This window comes from Oryza brachyantha, chromosome 1, assembly GCF_000231095.2.
Source record: "Oryza brachyantha chromosome 1, ObraRS2, whole genome shotgun sequence".
Classification (NCBI taxonomy): Eukaryota; Viridiplantae; Streptophyta; class Magnoliopsida; order Poales; family Poaceae; genus Oryza; species Oryza brachyantha.
The window spans coordinates 3687673-3710339 of record NC_023163.2 but is presented as its reverse complement, the minus strand read 5'-3'; the positions used below and the strand labels follow the sequence as shown (position 1 = coordinate 3710339).

The following is a 22667-nucleotide window of genomic DNA, read 5'->3' as shown; positions in this document are numbered from 1 at the left end:
TGGCACAAGATCACAAATAAGGTGTCTATTGAATTGGTGTTACATTCAACTTAGAGGCTCCTATGTTTCAAGGAGAGGAGCCATGCTAGCTAATGGATCAGGCGTTGGAGCTTTACAGGGTTTGATAAAGGCATCCCTTCGCGTACAAGCATTGGTGAAAGATTGTGGCGGACTCACCAAAATGAAATGCTCATGTCACAAGCTATGGGTCGGGTCCAAAGAAGCATACCCCTAATTTGAATAGGAACCCAAAGCCCATAAAGCACCCCATTGGTATCAAGAGGGCTAAGAAGGGTAAGCGAAAATCAGATGAGATAGCAGTGGAGGTGAAGGAGCATCTGAAGGCATTGGTGGAAGCTCACTCAAACCAGAAGGAGGAATTGGAGGACATGAACAAGTTTCAGCAGAAGTTGACTGACCAAATTAAGGGTATAGATACGGAGTCAACAATGCGCTCCTCAGCCACATCCTTCTTGCTCCTCAAGCTCCACCGCTCGGGACGGCAAGAACTTGCTGCGTTGGATTGGATGAAAAGCAAGAAAGCAACTGGAGTCTGTCAAAAGCTCAATCGACTGACTCCATGGGGGATCCAATCGGTTTCAATGACCCTTCTATCAGGCTAAAATGGTAGAATTGCCGGTATATTACGATAGCTTGGGATGTGGATATTAGCATTGTGGGTTCAGTGTTACCAGTGATATCTCTGGATTGTTTGGGCCTCATCCAAAATCACACTACATTGTGTGGGGAGTTGTTCTAACTAAGCTACTTGATACCACTCCTTTTTTGGGGTAACCTGTGACTATTAGCCCTTAGCTCTCTCTACTCCTCCCCTCGTCCTCTCTCCTAGTGGATATGGCACCATCCTTCGGTAGGGGTTCGATATTCGGTTAAAGTAGGCAATTTGGTTTTAGACCCTGTCACATCAAATATTTGGACACTAATTAGAAGTATTAAATATAGGCTATTAATAAAACCCACCCTATACCCTGAACTATTTCGCGAGACGAATCTATTGAGCCTAATTAGTCCATGATTAGCGAACGTGATGCTACAGTAAACATTTGCTAATCGTGAATTAATTAGACTTAAAAAATTTGTCTAACGAAATAGCCTTTATTTATATAATTAGTTTTATTACCAGTCCATATTTAATACTCCAAGTTAACATACAAACATCCGATATGATATGACGAGAAAAAAAATCGCTCTATCCGAACACCTCCAGCGTCTTCAATATTTTGGTAAGATAGGACGATTAGCCACGTAAAACGTGTTAGGTTTGCCCTAACTTTTATACTCTCCTCCCTTTTCGCATGGATCGAAAGTCAGAGAGGATTTTTGCCGCGCACGCTGCAGATTTGAGGCCATGGAGCGTTGTGCGCCGGTGCTACTACTACTATACTAGTGGTGGCATCTCTGAAAATTTTTCTCCCGAAGTCGCGATGAACAGGAGCGGGAGACCGACGGGCAATCGCAAGTTTGCAAGGGAGACAGGAGGATCGAGTACAGATGATCGATCAGTCCTCACGCCATGCAGCACAAGGAAAGGCATCAAGCTGTACAGATATGCTCCCAGCCCAGCCCTGCCTGACGCTCTGACACTCATACACTCATACTGACACACACACCCCTCTCTCTCTCTCTCTCTCTCTCTCTCTCTCTCTCTCTCTGTGTCTCTTCTATCACAAAGCGGTTTGGCGAGCCGGCGACAGAGAGGCAGGCAAGCAAGCAGCTGCGTAGTAGTCCAGTGCAGGTGCAGGGGCAGGGGTTGGACCGGCCAACGGCGCGGGCTGGGCTGATGCCGCGGTGGTACAAGTTGTCCAGCGATTTGTCTGCTTGCGGCTGCGGCGGTGGAAGAGGAGGCCGGTCTTCAGCTGCTGCCTGCGCCATGGCGATGGCGTCCAGTCCAGAGCGCATGCAGGACGCAACTGGAGTCCTTGCACTTGCAGATCGATCGAGCACGACTGCAAAACCCGTTTTGCCGCGCAACGGTCAAATTCGCGATCGTCTTTTAGTTCTGACCTATATTTATAAACTTAAATTTAAAATTCCAATCTTAAATTTTACGTTAATTTTAAGGTTTCCTTTTACTATGACATAGTATTTCATACAGTAGTTTTTTGCTTTTAAATTATTAAGCACAATCATATAAATATTTTATTTATAAATTAACTTTTATTTATAAATATAACGTTTGTTTGATTTTTTTCCTTAAAAAACCTGACCTAACCAATTGTGTTTGGCTCGAATGCTTGATTGTCTGTCTCGTTATGGTCATAGAGCCTCTTCGATTTGAAGGATTTTTTAAAAAGAAAATATAGGAATTATAACTATTTATTCGGAACAAGCTCTCATTGTGGAAGACGATCGGCGGTGACCGTGTGCTGTGTTTGCCGGCCGGCGGCAGACCGGCGACGGGCGAGCGTAGTATGGATTTCGGTTCGGTGTCGCGTCGGTCACATCGTGTCCCCCTGAGTCCCTGATCGATGATCTGTCGTGGGTAGCTAGGATGGCGATTGCCAACTCCTACTACGATCCAGGCCGTCCGTCCTGGTTGCAGAGGCTTGCCGTGCGTAGGATCGCATGCAGCAGCTACTGTACCTCACCTAGCTGCCTGCGCTACTAGCCTATACTACTCCGGCTGAATACAAGTAGAATAGGACTAGTATACACGATTACGCTGCGTCATGTTCAACTGCGTTATGTCGAGCCACCTGATTTCTATAAAATACAAATTCTAAACTGTTAAACATATACTCCCTCTGTCCTAAAAAAAACCAATTCTCTAATTTTCGTGTCCAACGTTTGATCATCCGTCTTATTTAAAATTTTTTTAGGAAATTAAAAAAATTAGTCACACGTAAAGTACTATTAATGATTTATCATCTAATAAAAACAAAAATATCAATCGCAAAAAAATTAAATAAGACAAAGAGTCAAAAATTATAGGTAAAAAGTGAAAAATTGGTTTATTTTGAGACCGAGGGAGTAATTTTTAAATAATGTTTTTATATAAAAGTTTGGGGGCTGCTATGGTACGGTGTACCGTTAAGGCGTTAAGCAATGGGATAACCTCTAGTCATATTACCTTGTCTAAGTAATATGTTGCTTCCTAGCTCACATGGTACCTTAAATGTATCAAACACGATACCATATGCAGGTAACATGGTAGATGTATCGTCACCGATGGAGCAGGGGGTGGTCCAGGTGGTCCCCGGACCACCCAAAGAAATGCTAATCAGCCCTTAATACCCAAAAAATAATATTTTTTATCGATTGGTATTCTCGCAAATGACGTAACATGATCATCTTTATTGAGCGGGATGTTTTTTTTTAAATGGATGCAGAAGATATAATGAATACTTTTATAGCCATTAGAATTTAGAAGGCATAGACTTGATAAGAAGAAATATAGTACGGTAATATTCTTTAAATTTTTCTAGGCATTTAAGCTTCTATTTTATTGCGGGGAAGCCATATATGTTTCTTTGAATCAAAATTTTACTTAACTAATAACTTTATATGTTTTAAGATGCTTTATTCATATATTCTAGTGTACCTGTAATCTATTCTATTTTATATATATATATATATATATATATATATATATATATATATATATATATATATATATATATATATATATATATATATATATATCATACTGTGTTTACGAAAAAAAATCAGTCGAGCCACCCATATCCTAAATCCTAGCTCCGCCACTGTGTATCGTGTATGATACTTGAAGGTAGCATGCTCAGGTAATATGGTACCTTCTCAAGTAACATGGTACCTCACATGCACCATGTATTATACTATAACAGTATCATATCTGGTACTAGTGGTATCATAAATAATATCATATCACCGGTAGCGAATCCTCCTCGTCGTCACCGTCGTCGTCGTAGCCGTCGCTAGGGGTGTTATTATCCGATCCAATCCGATCCGAATCCACTCAAATTGAGAATGTGGTAGGGGTTTACAACTATCTGACGGATAAGGAGTCGGATTCGGATAGTGAGTTGTGGATTCGGATACAGATGTTGTATCGTTAATACCCGGTGGATGCGGATTATACGATTTTCTTACTGGATTATCCGAAAGTCATTTTGGTGAATAATCCGAGTTTTTTAGCCCATAAAGCACTCAACCAAAAGCCCATCAATAACCAAGTATTTTTATCCAATATTGAATGACAATGCATTGATTGCATATACATATCACATCCAGTCATAATAATCCGTTTCCGAGCCGACTCTGCACCGACTCCGCATCATTTCAGACATCCGCAACAATCCGTATTCGCATCCGCATCCAAAAACATCCGTATCAGCTCCGCACCCGCTTAAAAGATATGGTTTAGGTATCACTATCCGTCCGAATCCACTTCGTTAACACCCCTAGTCGTCGCCGATGCCGTAGCTGCCATCGACCGCCGCTAGCTGCTCCTGGCCACTACTGCCATCACCGTCGTGAGCTTGTAATTAAGGTCGTCGCGGCCGTCGACCTCGCGATGGCGCGACACAACCACCTCGACGACATCGTCACAACGCCGACATCGTGGGCTCCTGGCGCAGCGCCCGCTTGGCTCGCTCGACCTCGCCAACTTCGACGTTGTCATGGCGATCAACATGCGTTGCGTCCTCGCCGGGGTCAAGCACGGCGCTCGCGTCATGGTGCTCCACCGTAGCGGCAGCATCATCTGCATGACCAGCATTGCCAGCGTGCTCGGCAGGGTCACCCCCGCACCTGTAGCGTCATCGCCGCAACTGTTGGCGTATCCTGTCATCTACGGTATACCGTTGTATAGTATTTCACAAAAGTTTATCATTCTATTTTCAAGAGACTCTCCATCCCTACTCTCCAAATCCTGGCAAGGGAAGGATGACAATGGTCTCACCCATGTAATCCACGGATAACAATTTTTCTAGCGGGAGAATGAGTTGCCAAATTTGAACATTGAGGACCTTAAGTTTAGTCATTCGAACGGCATGGCAAGTCAAATAGCCACTCTCTTTGAAGATTTTTTTTTGTAAAATTATCAAATTTAAATATGACAAGTGAAATAGTTATTCTCTTGGAGACGTTCTTACTCCCTCGATTTCAAAATAGCACCATCTTTTATTTATCTCACGCATATCAACAGAAATTAAGACATAACTTATATATCCAAAATTTGTACGCAAAACGGACCGGTCGAAAGCACCTGCGAAGATCCAGGATTGCTCATGGGATTCGAGAAGGGCCATACATAAAAGCAACGATCCGGCGAGGTCTGACCCAACCAACGGCCCTGCACAACCCATAATGGACGCCTCCCTCCTGGCCGGATTCCAGCGGCAGGCCGCAAGCCTTCGAGCGCCGGCCCACACGGCGGATGTGCCAATCAGTTTATAATACGGCATACTGCGGGCAGGTCTATTACGCGACCGATCGCTCGCCCCTAGCGCCAGCGATCGGATTTGTCCTATACGGTAAGTCGGTACCCTTTCTCTCTCTTTCATATATATATATATATATATATACACACACACACACTTTAGACACGTAAACTTTAAACATACAAACATATATATATATATTATTGATATAAATTTAATATAGAAAAATCTTTATACATAAATTTATATGTGGAAACTTTATACCCATAAACTAAAAAACTTTATACACATAAAGTAAAAAAAACTGTTTTGGGCTGTTTTGGGCTAATCGTGGGCCTTTCATGGGCCTTAAGCAGCCAACTCAGGAGTATTCGCACGCGCGTGCGAAATAGACTTTTCTGCATACCGCCTCCGTTTCAAAATATAATCGGTGGTTCATTAGAAACTAATTAAGATTAGAAAGAAAATAATTTTATGAGGATGGGAGGATAGTTAGAGATGAAATAGGAAGAACTTTGAACTAAGAGTGAATGAGTGAATGATATGATAATTAGTAATGTGAATAGTAATAGAAATGTAGGACACGATTTAAAATATTTTGGAGTGAAGTGAGTATGAATTTGCCGAGCATGTTTTTATTCTTATAGGGAGTCTCTCCAGATTGCAATTTTATCCCTAGAAAATATTTATAACTTGAGAAATTATTATACGAAATGAAAGTTTTATAAAACAATTTTCCTCAATAAAAGAATTCTACAGCAACAGTGAGGGTACTCCCTTTGCCCAAAAATAAGATCATCTTTGCTCATTTTTGTTTGTCACAAAATAAATTTATCTTCTAGCATAGCATTGTAGCTTTAAAAAGTAACTGATGCATTAGAACTAGATAAAGGGGAGGTCAAATATATTAACATTTGATAAAGTGGAGGAATGCATTTTATCTTTTATTTTATTTTTTTTATTAATATGCATAGAATGTGTGAAAAATAAAATATTTTAGGATAAAGGGAGTATAAAATCTGCTAGTTGCATATCAAGGGTAACGGACTCAATGAGTGCAGAGTGGATTTATTGTTTCGGTTATAACCAGCATAAGCGAAAGTCATATTAGCAATTACAAGGAAAAAATACCTAAATATTCTTTTTGTTGTAAAAATAAATGCTATAAAAATAAACTACAATAAAAAAATTAAAAAATGCACTATAAAATCAAAAGTTTGGTGTAAACTACAATTAAGGGCCCGTTAAGTGCCAAATTTGTTTTTCTAAAAACCATCACATCAAATTTTGGAGATGTAAATAGAATATTAAAAATAGATGAAAAAATTATCTATATAGTTAGAAGGGAAATCGTGAGACGGATCATAAGTGCTAATGATAAACTAATTATGCTCAAATGGTTCATAACTGCGAGCTATGAAATTCGTTTTTTTTTTCTTGTCTAAAAGCCTATTCCAATATTCAGTCAAGCGTCAGACATGATACCCGAAAATCTCCCTTTCACGGACTACGGCCTAAAACTTGCCTTTTGCAAAACGATTCCCCAGTGGCCGTGAGGCGTCAAATCTTGGTTTACAACGGATGCAAAAGCGGCAAGCAGCAGAGCACATCAAGAAACCGCCGGTGGTCGGGAAGTGATTGCTAATTTCCGGGAAACAGCTGCTCGCTCCGCCGAAGCCGCGCGCGCGGCAGCGATAAAACATCTCGCGATCACATCCAAATCGGCAACTCGCTATCACCGTACGGGTTCATGTAATATGCCTGTCTGTGCCTGACCTGCACTGCACGAAACAACGTTAGCGTCTCTACTCCAGTCCGTTTTAAATAGTATAAACATGCGTAAAAATGTTTACATTTTGCACCACCATACAAATATTTTTACGCTGATTTTTGTCATACTCGATACACGGACCGTTCACACAGAATGTAAACCATTCATAATTTTATTTTTTAAAAAACAAATCATTAAAATAAAAAACAGAATGTTTTGACCAGAGCTTAACTAGTACGTGGCCTGCATATATTGCACGGCTAGTAATCTTTATCTTTTATTTTATCTCCTTTTATCTATTTATCAGTTATATAGAGAAATAGAGATACAAATCAGTTCTCTTTTTTACTTCTTTGATATTTCTTTTCTTATCTTTTCGATTAATCTTAAAATTCCTAGCTCGCGAGAGATAGATGCTTATTTTTCTATTACTTTATATAGATAATAGACAGATAGTTACCGCTTATATAACACAAAAATAATTGTATTTGAGAACAGGAGAGTGCTATACACGCTTGTCCGGTGGCCGATGCATCTGCACCTCCCGCCAAGTTGGAGCAAGAGGAGAAAGACCTTGTTGCCCTGCACAGACTAGAGGACGTACGGACGCGTCTCTACAAAGACATGAAAGAAACGCCACTTGTGAGCACTGTAACTTTGCAGTGGGCAGGTCACAGGTTTGCCTTCTGCCCAATGGTCGTTTTGTACTTCCTCCATATATCAAATACTTTAGCGGTTCTAATATATAAATATTTATAGGATTATATTCGTAGCACTGACTATCATATCAATCATTTATAATTTAAAATTCTTTCTTAATGTGCACGTACCTTTTCATCCATATTCATTTCTTATTGGTGGAATGATGTAGCATATTTTAGTTTATGTTGTTAATTTTTCGTAACTATTTAGATAACATATAAGAAACGAGATGACATCTTGTAGGATCATAAAGGGTTTATCCCACCTCAAAAGCTAACCTTTGGGGTGAAAAAGACCCTTTACGATCCTACAATTGGTATGAGCCCAGCTAGTTTAACATCTCTGTTCCGATGGACACAGTGTGTGAAGACTTGGTGGACCGTAGGTACCTACGGGGCCCGTGGGGCCGGTGGGGGCACGTATACGGTGAAGGGACGGTGAAGGGCTGAGGGACACCAATGTGTGAAGGCAGAATTGTTGAATAGTCTCACATTGGTTGTTGAAGGGTAAAGAACCTAGAATATAAGTGGGGGAACCCCTTACCTTAATAGTTAGCTTTTAGAGTGGAAAAGACCCTTTACGTCCTACACATCTAAGATTTAAAACACTTTTTCCTACTATCAGTCCTGTGAAGGCTTCATCTTGAACCTTTTATTTACCACATAAAAAGTTAATATATTTATCTTTGAGTAGATTTTGTAAGGTACTGAACCTTTATTATAATTTAAAAAGGTAAAGAAGAAATTTATAAAGTTTGCTGAAGTAAATGACATTACATTGATATGTGTGAGATGTGTTAAAAACGGCCCAAGTTGTTCCTCCAATTAATCGAGTTGCCGACAGTAGAACAACATCATTGCATTGTTAATTACATCTAGGGACACATGCATGGGACATCTGTTTGTTGATTGTCTCTCATCTTCCAGTAACATGATCATACGCCTTCTGATCTCTGAATATGTGTGTGCTGCTTTGTACTGTAATGTGTACAGTCCAGCTGAATCACACAAACAATTGTAAACAAACTATACTTATCACTAGCTACTCCACCAACGTGTGCTAATTAATAGTCTAATTCTGTTAATTATGCACACATAAAGTTGTAGCATGCATAGCTGGTTCTCTGTCATAGTTGCCTTTTGGGTAGCATACCAGCCAGCTAGACAGTGCTCTCAAAAGTGGTACACATTGAGCATCTGTACAACTCTGTGTACGTATATACTGGTCTGATCAATCAGAGAGGATGCGTCCGGCATTAACCTAATGCTATCAGTAGATTAATTAGCATGGCAAATCAAGCACAAGTCGTCTTGTCGACACTCCAATTTAATGGACACATTTGCACATTGACAGAAGCTTAATGACGTGCCCCCTCTAGTTTTTAACGTTTAACGTTGATGGTTTTTTAAAATGGGTTGATCGTTTATTTTATTATTAACAATGTGTAAATATATATATACCATATAAGTTATATTTAAAGTACTTATAGAAATCACAAGAGAATAAATAATAATAATAATGTATTTTTAATAAAAAAATAATTAAATAAATATAAATAATCAACTGCGTCAAACATCAGAAACCAGAATTATATACGTCGATAGTACTCCCTCCGTCGCACCAATCTTTCATTTTTTACCTATAATGTTTGGCTCTTCCTCTTATTAAAAAAAATTATGATTAATATTTTTGTTTTTATTAAATGATAAATCATTAATAGTACTTTATGTGTGACTAATTTTTTTTAATTTTTTAAAATTTCGACGGATGATCAAACGCTGGGTACGGAAATCAAAAGATTGGTTTATTTTGGGACGTACGGAGTACGCATACACCGCCTAGTGTCTCCAACGCTCCAACAGCGGTAGTACAGCACAGCTTGTGTTTACGCTCTCTTCACGACGTATGACACAATAATAATAATACGAGTATATGGATTATGTTATGGTGGGGCCATGCATTTCCTGTTTACATTTAAGCATAGATTATATTTCACCAGCACCTAGATGACAATCTGTATTGTATCTTAGATAATGCCAAGAGGATGAGATCGTAATCAAGAAACTTTTTATCATGATCTGATTCTGCAAGCTCTAGCTGTTGGATCTATAGGAGAATTAGGGATCAACTGGGCGACTCACCTAACAGAGATGTCATGCTTGATGTGATTCTGCTTCTAAGGCAGGAAATGCTCCCTCCAGGGATTAATTGGAGAATTATTGTCTGACATTAGACTAATCCACGTTTCTCTCTTCAGAGCCCACCAAAAACACTGAAAAAAAAGGAGTATTTTTTTCCTTGAAATAAACAAGATCTACAAGGACGATTAAGATTACCTTGCATTTTTCAAGGATCACACGCATGCACAAAATTTAGCTTGCTTAAAAAGAACAACCATTTGCTAATTTAATATAATGTTTAAGATTTTTTTCTGAGAGTTTAATTAAAGACGACCATGCATGTTACATGGGTATTTTAAACAGCAACATGAATTAAACTAACCAGAGCACCTAACTACAATTTGCTGTGTTTAAACCCCCAAAAGTGCAACCATAAATGGCAACAAGGAGACATGAAACATTGCCAAAATCTGCATCCATTTTCTAGTGCTACCAACGCCGGTGATGCCTATGTTGCTGACGTGGGCTTACCACTTAATTTTTTTGTCGATTATTTGCTGTCAATTGCTTCCCAATCAACACCGCGGGAGAAAAATTTTAAATATAGCATGTCAATTTCCCAAAACCGTTGAAGAGGTTCCGTGGTTTTCTCTTCTTCTGTCAAAGCTGATTTGCAAAACCACCGCTGTGTTCCAGCTGCTAGGCTTCGGAGCTTTTCTGGTTTTTCAATTAGCTTCAGTGTTGTAATCAAGTTCATTACACCCAAATAACTTTTTAACTGTTGTATTATTGACTTGTAAGAGCAGGAATTAACTGACACTATGAGTCTATGCTCAATGGTGCTGCCTGATATCTCTTAATCCATGTGATTTTATTAACATTATATCGTCTATCTTTTATTGGAGGAAATTAGGGGTTTGTCTCATCATATTATTTATGTTTCTAATTTTAAGATTTATTGGTTGTAAGCCCAACGTTAGAGGCTAGAGATGCAAATCATTTTATTATCTCCAAAAAAAAGAGTAGGAATTAACTTGTACGTCCTGAAATCCAAAATGGCAAACAGGATTTTGGATCAACATATAACAAAAAAGAAGAGAAAAAAAGGTTAGCTGTGAATATATATTGCAGTGGAACATGCAATGATTCGGCAACCGACGTACTATCATAGTACTTTCGTGGATCATGAGGTGCATAATCAAATTGCCTGGTCTCGTAATCGGTGAGCAGAGACCGTCGTTAATCCAGTTCTATAATTTGGCTGGCATCTCAAACAGAGAAGAAGCTGATCGATCGGTTGTTTAAATATGAGGTTTAGTTTCAGTGCAAACCTAAGCTCCGCGTACAGCTCGAGATCGCTAGACAAGTCGTCCATGGTTAGTTGGTTACAGGGTTTGAACACCCTTGTTTAATCGCTGGCGTTTGGAGGTCAAACGCCATTATTGAAATCTTCAAATCCCATGCTTGTTATTCAGAGTTCTGAATGACATTCAGACAGATAGTCGACGGTCCTCTGTCACTTAGGTATGGCAAACGGCAGGGTTCTTCGATAAACCACCCAACCTATCTTAATTAGTATCAGACTTCGAGTTTGACGTTACGTCGTAAATCAAATTCTAACATGGTATCAGAGCTCGACAGAAATAGCTGAACTCCAGGAGAGGCGACGGCGCGACGATGACGACGCGGCTATCAGAGCTCAGATTAAACAAAGGGTTGGGTTAGGAGAAGCTGATGAGGAGCTAGCTACTCCACCTGTAGACACGATCGCTCGCCTGAGCTGCTGCATCTGCGAAATTCCTTCGATCAGCAGGAGAAAGGCGACAACGGAAGCTGCCCTTGCAGCTGATCTGATTACAGCTGTAGCACGCTGCAATGCATATTACACTGTGTGTTGCTATGCTTCAACTACTAGCTTCCTCGTTGCTGAAAGGTCAGGCAGAGAGAGAGAGAGAGGAGTGATCAATTATTGGGCAAAGAATCGACCTTATGAAGGTCAAGCTTGAGCTTCACCAATTTCTCACTTTCTTTAATCATCTCAAGCTAAAAAGTCTGGTCTCCTCTAAACAGTGAACCCTCCTAGCTGTGCACAGCTTTGACATCTCTAAGGGAAACTCTTTTGAGTCTAGATAGAATGTTATCTCGTTTCTTGCGTATTATTTAAATAGCTACGGAATTTTTTTGACAAAATAGATTAATGAATAGTTACCACTACACTAATTTGACTTCCACAACTACAAAAGAAAGTATGACTTTTTGTAATCAGAGTTTAATTTATGAGTTTTTTTTCTATCCTTAAGAGATACTATAAGGTACCATCATTTTCTATGTAAAATTTGATATCTTATAATACCTAATACCTAAGGTATCAAGAGGTATCATTGATTTTTATGGTAAAATTACTCTTAATTTATTTATTTGTTATAACTTAGAGATCGAATTTAGATATGCATGTTTACAAAATGATATGATATATTTTAATCTATCTTATTGATTCTTTTTATAATTATTTGAATGATATGCAAAAGCGAGGGGACATTATCTGTAGGGATTAGAATCCATTTCCCACTTCAAATGATTATGAGTGATGAGTGTGTTTTCAGACAGGTATATATACTGGCATTTGCCTATATATACCCCTCCACACTTGGAAGCTAGGATCATCACACACACAGACACTTGTGCACTAGCTTCTTGGGGCTTCTTGCACTGCCATTGCATAGCAAGCAAGAGGAATCAGTCAAGAGAGAGAGAGAGCTATCTCTGTTGCATTGGTTGCCAGTTTCTGGGAGACACTGCAGAGTGCGAGAGAGAGAGAGAGAGAGAGAGAGACAGAGACAGAGAGGGAGAGCATCATGGGTGGCAAGCTGTTGCCTGCTGCGTTCGCCGGCTCGCCGCCGCTGTCGCAGGTGGCCACCTCCGCCGCGCACGGCGAGGACTCGCCCTACTTCGCCGGGTGGAAGGCCTACGACGAGAACCCCTACGACGCCGTGGCTAACCCGGACGGCGTCATACAGATGGGCCTCGCCGAGAACCAGGTCTCCTTCGACCTCCTCGAGGGTTACCTCCGGGAGCACCCGGAGGCCGCCGGCTGGGGCGCCGGCGCCACCAGCTTCAGGGACAACGCCCTGTTCCAGGATTACCATGGACTCAAGAGCTTCAGGACGGTACGTGAGAACGTGCTCTGCTTTGGCCGCTTTGCTTGCCTCGAACGCCATGCACACATGGTGGACTGATCAAGAAGCGGCGGCTGCCCATTTTGCTTGCAGGCGATGGCGAGCTTCATGGAGAAGGTACGCGGCGGCAAGGCCAGGTTTGACCCCGACCGCATCGTGCTCACCGCCGGCGCCACGGCCGCCAACGAGCTCCTCACGTTCATCCTCGCCGACCCCGGCGACGCGCTGCTGATCCCTACCCCTTACTACCCCGGGTAAGCCACACGTACTGCTACTGTTCCATTGCCTGCATAGTGTTCGTCTACACACGTGCAGCTAGCTTGAGACTTTAGAGCTGGGTTGCTGACATCCATGGCGGCTCCGCTGCATGCAGGTTTGATAGGGACTTGAGGTGGAGGACCGGGGTGAACATCGTGCCGGTGCACTGCGACAGCGCGAACGGGTTCCAGGTCACGGCGGCCGCGCTCCAGGCGGCGTACGACGAGGCCGCGGCGGCGGGGGTGCGCGTCCGCGGCGTGCTGATCACCAACCCGTCCAACCCGCTCGGCACCACGGTGAAGCGGAGGGCGCTCGAGGACATCCTCGACTTCGTGGCGCGCAACAACATCCACCTCATCTCCGACGAGATATACTCCGGCTCGGTGTTCGCCGCGCCGGACCTCGTCAGCGTGGCGGAGCTCGTCGAGTCGCGCGCCCGCCGCGGCGACGGCGAGGGCATCGCCGGCCGCGTCCACATCGTGTACAGCCTCTCCAAGGACCTCGGCCTGCCGGGGTTCCGCGTCGGCGTGGTGTACTCGTACAACGACGCCGTCGTGACGACGGCGCGGCGGATGTCCAGCTTCACGCTGGTGTCGTCGCAGACGCAGAAGACGCTGGCCGCCATGCTGTCCGACGAGGCGTTCGCCGAGAGCTACATCCGCACCAACCGCGACCGTCTCCGCGAGCGGCACGACCACGTCGTGGCCGGGCTGGCGCGCGCCGGCGTGCCGTGCCTCCGGGGCAATGCCGGCCTGTTCGTGTGGATGGACATGCGGCGGCTGCTCGGCGACGGCGAGGCGACCGTCGCCGGGGAGCTGAGGCTGTGGGACAAGATGCTGCACGAGGTGAAGCTCAACATCTCTCCGGGATCGTCGTGCCATTGCTCGGAGCCCGGCTGGTTCAGGGTGTGCTTCGCCAACATGAGCTTGGCCACGCTGGATCTTGCACTCGCCAGAATAAGCCGCTTCATGGACAGGTGGAACAAAGCAACAAGCCAGCAAGAACAGCATTATTAATTAATTATTTAGTTGAAGAAGTAAAAAAAAGTAGCAGTAATTTTTGGGGGGTAAATTAAAAACCATATTAATCAGTTGGAAATGTAGTTATTATGGGGATTAATTGGTGACCTTCACTTCTTTCATTTATCTATTTTTCATCGATGTATCATCAATTTTGTAAACGAAATTTGTCTCTCACATATTGGAGGGACTGCAAATACAGATAAGACTGGTTTAGCTCATGCAAGGCTCTCCTCAGGCTCCAGTTATATCATGAGAAATCTTCTCAGCTCCTATGGGATTAATGTAAAATTCATATGAAAATTCCACAAAATTTATTTATTAACTGCAGGTATTTTTCTTACCATGATTTTTTTGTGTGTATATGAGTCCTTTTGATACCTTTCTTGCATTAAAATTTCTAAACTCCACAGATGTACTGTTACAGTAAGGACTACTTTGACTTGAAAACTATTTTGCACTAACAAACTTGTCGTTCTTCCCATCTGGTTGCTCAAGTGATATCCTAACTGCATATCATTATAGGCATTTTTTTAGTTGATTGACTTTTGTGGTTCAGTTTTGCTTTGACCTTATTCATTTGTATATTGTATGGTTGAATTGTAGTTATCAAAACTACAAACATCAATTCTGAATCCTTGCTAGAATCCTCCATTGAATGAAAGAATAAATCCCCAAATTAAATGTCAACCCACCCCTATGCTAAGTCAGTCACATTCGTTGTATAAAAAACACTTATAAGTAACCACCTATGCCAGGATAAGAAAATTTATTTGGTTGAGCTCATCACTTTGATGTAACTTTGGAAAAGCATCATGTATGCACAACAGTCAAATCCCTTTGACAACGTTGATACTAATTAGAAACTTTTGTTGAAACATATGAATTTTGTAGGATTAGTTTGGTTCAGCAAAAATCCTAGCAACAATATCCATCACTATAAACAAGGCCTTATCGTAGGACCGTGTCAGTAAATTTACCGTTGGATACCGGTTCTCTATCCAATGGCCTTGGCATATTCTTTTCCAGGGAAGCAATTTTTAACTCTTAAGGGGTGTTCTCTCGTTAATTGTATATCAACTAAATAGTTATAATTTTTTTAAAATAATATTTAGGAAGGTATATTAGTATGAGATATATCGCTCCACAAACATGTAAGTTCAAATAAAACTTATAAAAATTATAATAAAATAACAAATATAAATGTGAATATGTGTATACTATTTAGAGTTTAATTTGTTATTTTTATTAAGAATTATAGAAGTCATATTTTAATTTGCATGTTTGTGAAATGATATATCTCATATTATTCTATCTTTATTTTTTCAATTTGTCACGTAGTGATAAAATTTTTGCTAAGTATAAGCATAAGCATAAGCGAAAGCGCTTATTAACGATTAAAAAGTAATCATGTTTCACATCTTCATTCATGTGTCTTTTTATGTTTTCTTTTTCAGTTTCTTCAAACATTCCCTAGGTTTGAGCTTATGCCGCCTCCAGCTGACAAGCAGGGAGACGAGACGACAGGCAAGGCTGGAGTGCTGGACCGTTACCATGGATGCGAAGCTAGCACCAACACGTAGGCAGGCAGGGAGCCGGCAAAGATATTCGGCTGTCTCGGCGCCCGAATCGTCGTCGTTGTGTGCGCGTGTGATCGATCGGCGCCTGAATTCTCGCCAGGTTGGCATGCACCCTAATTCGATCGTCTCTCTCAACCACACTTGCAACTTGGTCGTCGTCGTCGTCGATCGTCTGACTGAACGGCTCATCAGTAGCAGGCAGCAGATCTCTCATGTTTCTTGCAGTCTAGCTGTGCCTGATTACATTACGGGGTCTTGTTGGGAGAAGCATCGGCAAGGATTAGTTCGTACTGATCGAAGTGTAGTGTTCAGCTTTTCAGCTGCTTGACTGATTGATCTTGATTCATGATTGATTTGGAGCATTGGAATATTGTTACACACGCTTGCGCATCGCCGCATTTGGGCCGGGGCTGGAGACGAAGAACGTACCGACGACGTCCACTTGTCCGCTCGGGAGCGGCGGCGGCGGCGGCGGCTCCGGTTCGCTCAGGTCGCCGTCGACGACGCTGTAATTTGCATGCCTCGTGCGCGTGAAGGAACAAACATCCCGGCGAGCGGCGGAGCGCATAGCTAGCTAGGTGTAGTAGCTATCAGGCATCCGGCCGCGATCGAGAATATGTTCTTGAGAATTTGGGAGACCTTTCGATCGATCGATCTAGCTGTGTCCAGGTAGGTTAATTAATCAGGTTGTCATGGAGAATATGGAGAGCTTCTTCTTCCTATGTATGTTGCGCCGGCCGGAACGGGTTTTTTTTTTTTTTGCACTGTCCTAATCACGGCCTCACAGCTCCATTAACGGATCACAGTTGTCTGTCTTACCGCCTTCCTTTTTTTTTTTTTTTTGTCTTGGACGGTTCCACGTGAACGTCTTATAAGTTCTTTTCTTTTTTTTTAAAAAAAAAACGTCTGTGTTAGCGTTACCTGGTACGTAAAGTAAAGTTACTTTCTCAGTGATCATAAAATTTGGCCTAACTTACACATTCTTTCTTTCTCATTTAACATCATTGACTTTTATATCTATGTTTGATAATTCGTTTTATTTGAATTTTTTGTATAAATATATAAAATTATAATTTATACTTAGAGTCTATTTAATAATAAATCAATCATAGTAAAATAATTAATAAATATATAATTTTTTTAATAAGTCCAATAATCAACAGTAGATCCCAAATTAAAAAAAATGTAGGGATACTATTCCTGACTGTGCGCACCTGATCAAGCTAGTGGCTGGAAGTGTAAAACATTTCTATCAATAAATAAAAGCATTTCAAACAGGTTGTGTCAAATGCTCTGCTTGAATCAACTTATCAGTTGATTAGCCAACAAATTAAGAGACTGTCTATATAACATTCGACAAAAAAAACCCTTCAAAAATCTTTAAAATGTAACTGTGCTATGAACATGCAACCGGCATGTGACAAACAACTCACAAAAACTGCTATAGCTTTCGGGAAATCGTGCAAATTAATATGTGTGTTGATTAAATATTAACATACACCTTTGAGATCTAACTAAGCAATAATACGGATGTAAGAGTTCTTTTTCTTTGAGAAATCATCTTTCTGTAATCGTGATACGAGTGAATTGTGGTCATCCCACATGGTTTATGCTTTAGAACTCAATTCTATGATCTTTTTAGTACTGTAACACCAGAGTTTAGGGAGAACAAGAGCAGTATAGAGTTATTTCTTAATATCTGAATAAACAAATCTTTGTTAAACAAATTAATGATAGGTAGACTTGCATGAACAACTCCTATGCTTTTCAATCATGGGTTCAATTTGCATTGACTAGATGCTTACAATATCATGGAAAAGATAGAATGGCTTGTGACCAGCCACTTGGTAATATCATGGAAAAGATGGCATGAGTTGTGACTAGTGTGGTAGTACTCACAGATTATTCCTAGGCCCTGTTCGGTTGGGTGGTGTGATAAGTTAACTTATTCAGCACGCAAAACGTAGTAATAGATCAGTACATGATTAATTAATTATTAATTATTAAAAAATATGATTTTTTAAAACAACTTTTCTATAGAAAAGTTTTGCAAAAAATATAATATTTTGCAGTTCGGGAATCGTGCGCATGAAAAATAAGAGGGTAAGTTTAACTTACCCTCACCGCGAAAGCGGCCCTAGGCCTTTGTTTTGTAGCCCCTAGTTGTCCTGCGCACAATTAAGCAAGTTTGATGTTTGATGAAGTATAGTTTTTCTATAAAAAAAAGAATTGTGACAATGACTCTCAAAGTGAGGGTGATATTTATTTTACTAGCTAAAGTATGACTTGATTTTAAGGCCTATCCATGAGAAAGTTTGACAAAAGAAAAGGTAGCCAAAAGAAGGTATATGACATTCATATTTCCATTGAGACAATTGTACTGTAAATGAAAACCCATGCCGAATACAATTTAGAGTAAATGAAATTCCCTAATACATAAAAGGAACTTGTTGTCAAATGGACTTCCTAACAAAGTCAATTAATAGTAAATAAACATCAATTCAGAATTCAAAAGGCATAAATCAGCAATATGTTCATGGTTACCTAAAGAAAGCGTAGGTATGTTGTCGTGGACAAGTTGGTATTTTTCACGCTATATGTAGATCCACATGTCAGTGAGAAAGTAAGCTAATGAGCGAGAAGAACCTTTAACATGGTAAATCCTAGTTTTTTCTGTACTCCGATGGACCAATGTAGCTTGATTCAACAGTCATTGTGAGTTGCATTCCAAGTGAAAAATTTTCTTCTCTATATTATCACAAGAGTCAGCACTTGAACTATTGGAACAGTCAACATTATACTCACTAAGGTCATTTTCTGATAGTGCTCCTCCATTCCATGCCAGCCTGAAGCTTAATTAGCTTCAGATATATATCTGCCATGCCTCATCTATATATGATATATCCGGAGCTGGCAGCAGCTAGCAGCCACATGCAGTTGTGCATTGTTTTCTCATGCTGCATGCATTGGATCTGCAGTCAGTGCAATTACAAATTTTTCAAGTTGGGTTACTAGTTTAATGTGTTCTTCTGCAGAAGATTGGGAAGGAATGCTAGGGCTAGTTGCCGTGTGAGAACAACAGACGACACATCTGAAAGGACAACTTGCCTCTAGAAAATTTGTTTGGTTCTCTTGACAAGAATGATCAAAACAATAGCAACTTGGCTAGTGATTGTCATGCTAACCATGATTGTGCAAAGCTATGGTTGACGATGACTTCTTGCATAACAGCCAAAATGTCATCTATGATGGTGATTGTAATTCTACCTCCATCCCTAAATGTTTGACGCCGTTGATTTTTTTATGAATATTTGACTATTCGTATTATTTAAAAAATTTATCAAATATGTAAAGCTATATATATGCATAAAAGTACATTTAACAATAAATGAAATGATATAAAAATAATTAATACTTATGTAATTTTTTGAATAAGGCGAATAGTTAAACGTGTATAAAAATCAATGACGTGTACAAATAAATTATTTTTTATTTGTAGATATACCGTTTCACCCTTAGTAGATAAAGTAACGAACTTACAGACTGATCGAAAATACTAAGTATATCTTGATCATTGACTATACTATACATCGATCCCCTAAGCTAGCTAATGACGCCACAATGGATCGACGGTGATGATAAGCACTCAAGAATTAATAAAGAGGAGTATCTTCCAAACGGATCTCCTAATCAGCTAGCTTGTACGCATGCATGCAAATGCAAGTGCAATATACATATACTAGTATACTATACCATCTATGCTAATTAATCAACACTCCACAAAGTAAACTAGTTTATTACCATGGTGTCATTATCACTCCATATAAACGTAATGCTTTTGACAATCTTTTCGAGGAAGGAAAAAAGAATTAGTGTTTTTTGACGAGATGTGCATTGACATTGGCAGAGATAATGCAGCTGATGATCAAAAATGTTATTTTAGCACAATAAGTAAACCAGCTGCATGCATGGCCATCTCTGCAAGTCAACCTTGAGATAAACAACTCATCAATCTCACCTGCAACTGCATGTGTCCTTCTCCCCCTGGCCTGAATATAACTGATAGGGTTTTGACTCTGCAGTTTTAGAAGTTTCACAGTCCAACACTACACTGGTAACCACTGATTCTGTTTGACTAATTAATCCTGCAATTTGTTTATGCAGTTATGTCAGTCTTGTCAGATTAGACTTATGGCAAAGGTCATTGCTGCACATAACTGAACCTGCTTTTGGTGACTTCATCTCCTGTATTCTGGGCAATTCTGCCTGGAATTCTGTGGGCTTCTGCTGCAGTTTTGGTTTGTGTCCGGAGAGGAAAATCGGCGCCGGCTGTTCATTCATGCAGGTCAAATATATAATCTATAATGTATTAGTAATTTAGTAGAACTTTTGGATTTTCTAGACAACATAGATGACTTTCTTACCCTGCTTAATAAATGCCACAGTAGTGAATTGGTGACTAAACATGCATATATTGCTCTTTTTTTTTCCTTCAAGCAAGAAAATATTTATGTTTTGCTGGATGTGTGGTGATTGAGCACACACTGGATGCGATGACTCCTAGTGTCATTTTCTTTCATTTGGAGCAATATGATACTCCTATATTTTGCCTTTTCGCCGCTGCAACAGACAGCTTATGGATACATCATATATGGATGATATATCAAGTTGGCTAATTGAATGTTCAGACGAAAATAATAGCCACTGAACTCCAAAAACCATGTTGATGTTTGTCCTCTGGCCATCTAAAAGAAAGAATCTTGTGCTACTTGGTTTGCCAACATGCAACCATGGATAATAGCATTTTCTGAATTGTGATGTAGATATATATCAGTGGCTAAAAAATGATGTTTTTTATCATGAGGATTTTTTGGGACAATTAACTTCGGTAAAACTTCGTAATAATATCAAGAACAATCAATGTAGCTTCAATCAGCATTAGACCATGTCTACTTCAATTACCCTTTCGTTTAGGGAGGCCCATGGGCTTTCATTTCACCCCAGCGTTGAGGCCCATATATAGCTAAGCCCACAGGATTAGCTCATCTTGCATTCATGGGCTTGAATCTTCTTGTACCCTTACGGCCCTTTATAACCATATTATGGGCTTGTTCAACCCTTCCAAAATCTGCAAGAACATATCACCATCAACACAACCCTACCTGCATCCGATAAAAAAAAAATGACACACATAACCCTACCAAATTTCGGTAACTCTAAAAATTTCTACTTTTAAAACGTATACCGAAATTTAGAAAGGACTTAAACTAAACAATACCCAACCATACTAATATTTGGTAATGTTAAAATTTGGCATTACCATGGTGTTGGTAATGTTTTTTCGGCAATGAAGTGAACAATCTTTGTATTGCTCGCTGCTGCTGCTGCTGCTTCTCTCTCTTTTTTATAAGGAAAATCCAAAGCATAGGATTATTATAATTAGTTGGGAGAAGAAGAGGAATAAGTGCACAACAGATTGACAACCAGCCAATCAAATGATTGATCAGCATGGCTAGCCGCATGCAGAATTCATCCCCATTTCAAACACTAAATTTAGGAGCTAATCTCGGTGCGTTTAATCATTTCAACGCGGAGTCTGAACCGACCGAGAAGAAGAACTGATGTGCGGTGTGCCTGTCGGATTTCAGTTGATTGGTAAAATATATTCAGATACGGGATCCTGATGTTGTTCTTCCATGTGCACAACCCAATCATGGGTTCTGAAGACTGTTGCAACGCCCGGTAGCTTGCAAACAACGTCCCACTGCACGCCGCCTGCTGTCGCTAGACCAAAGCTCGCATCCATCCACACGTAGCAAGAATCTTTCGTACAACGACCTTGGCTGTTTCATGGAAAAAACTCTTCTCTCAACTGGAAGAATTTCAGACATAAATCTTGATTCTTCTTGGGGCGTATTTCAGCTCCAAACAAACATCTCACACGACAGAGACTTGTAGATCTGCACAGTAACTTCAAGCTCTGAAAACCCAATCCTGCAATGCATTCATGCTACTGGTTCTGCAGGACTGGAAACCAGTAGCTTAACTTTGATGCACAATGGCCTAAACCAAACCCTGCATTATTATAGCCCTAATCCTGCAGTACCATCACTGGTGCTGAATTAACCCATGTCTCCTCCAGATTCTTCCTCTGACGAGCCGCGTGGCCGTGGCCATGGCCATGGCCATGGATGCCAACACAGTTCAGAGGCGCCTCCTGTGCCATCTCTGCAAGTGACCAGTGGCTGCTGGCTGCTGCCATTGCTGTTGCTGGCCTGCAGCATGCTTTGCTTGAATTATTTGCACGGCTGCTATTTACTGCCGGTGGTCAAGAATGGGCAGGCAATCTACTTACCGATGGGTTTTTTCGCCATCAATGATTCCCATGCAGTGCACAGCATCAATTGATCGTCGTCATCAACATCATCATCATCATTCACCTGCATGCTCCATCAATGGAGACGATGAAGCCACAATGGCACAGCAGCGAGTACCTGTACTACATATGGGCCATGGTATGCAGATGTGGACGATGATGGAGACCAGCTCCATGCTGCTGCTAAGCTTTGCTCACCGACAGTCCATGGAGATTTTTTTTTCTTTTTAAAGGAGTTCTTGGTGGTAATGTTTATCACGTGGTTCAGATTAGTGCTGTAA

General features: G+C 40.8%; 1 protein-coding gene across 1 annotated transcript; it reads left to right on the top strand.

Moving 5' to 3' along the window:
- The first annotated feature begins 12826 nt into the window (after positions 1-12826).
- Positions 12827-14427, top strand: LOC102701486 (1-aminocyclopropane-1-carboxylate synthase 7). Its single transcript, XM_006643804.2, has 3 exons — positions 12827-13144; positions 13247-13407; positions 13527-14427. The coding sequence occupies exons 1-3, from the start codon at positions 12833-12835 to the stop codon at positions 14425-14427; spliced, it is 1374 nt and encodes a 457-aa protein (XP_006643867.1). The 5' UTR covers positions 12827-12832.
- Positions 14428-22667: the final 8240 nt, after the last annotated feature.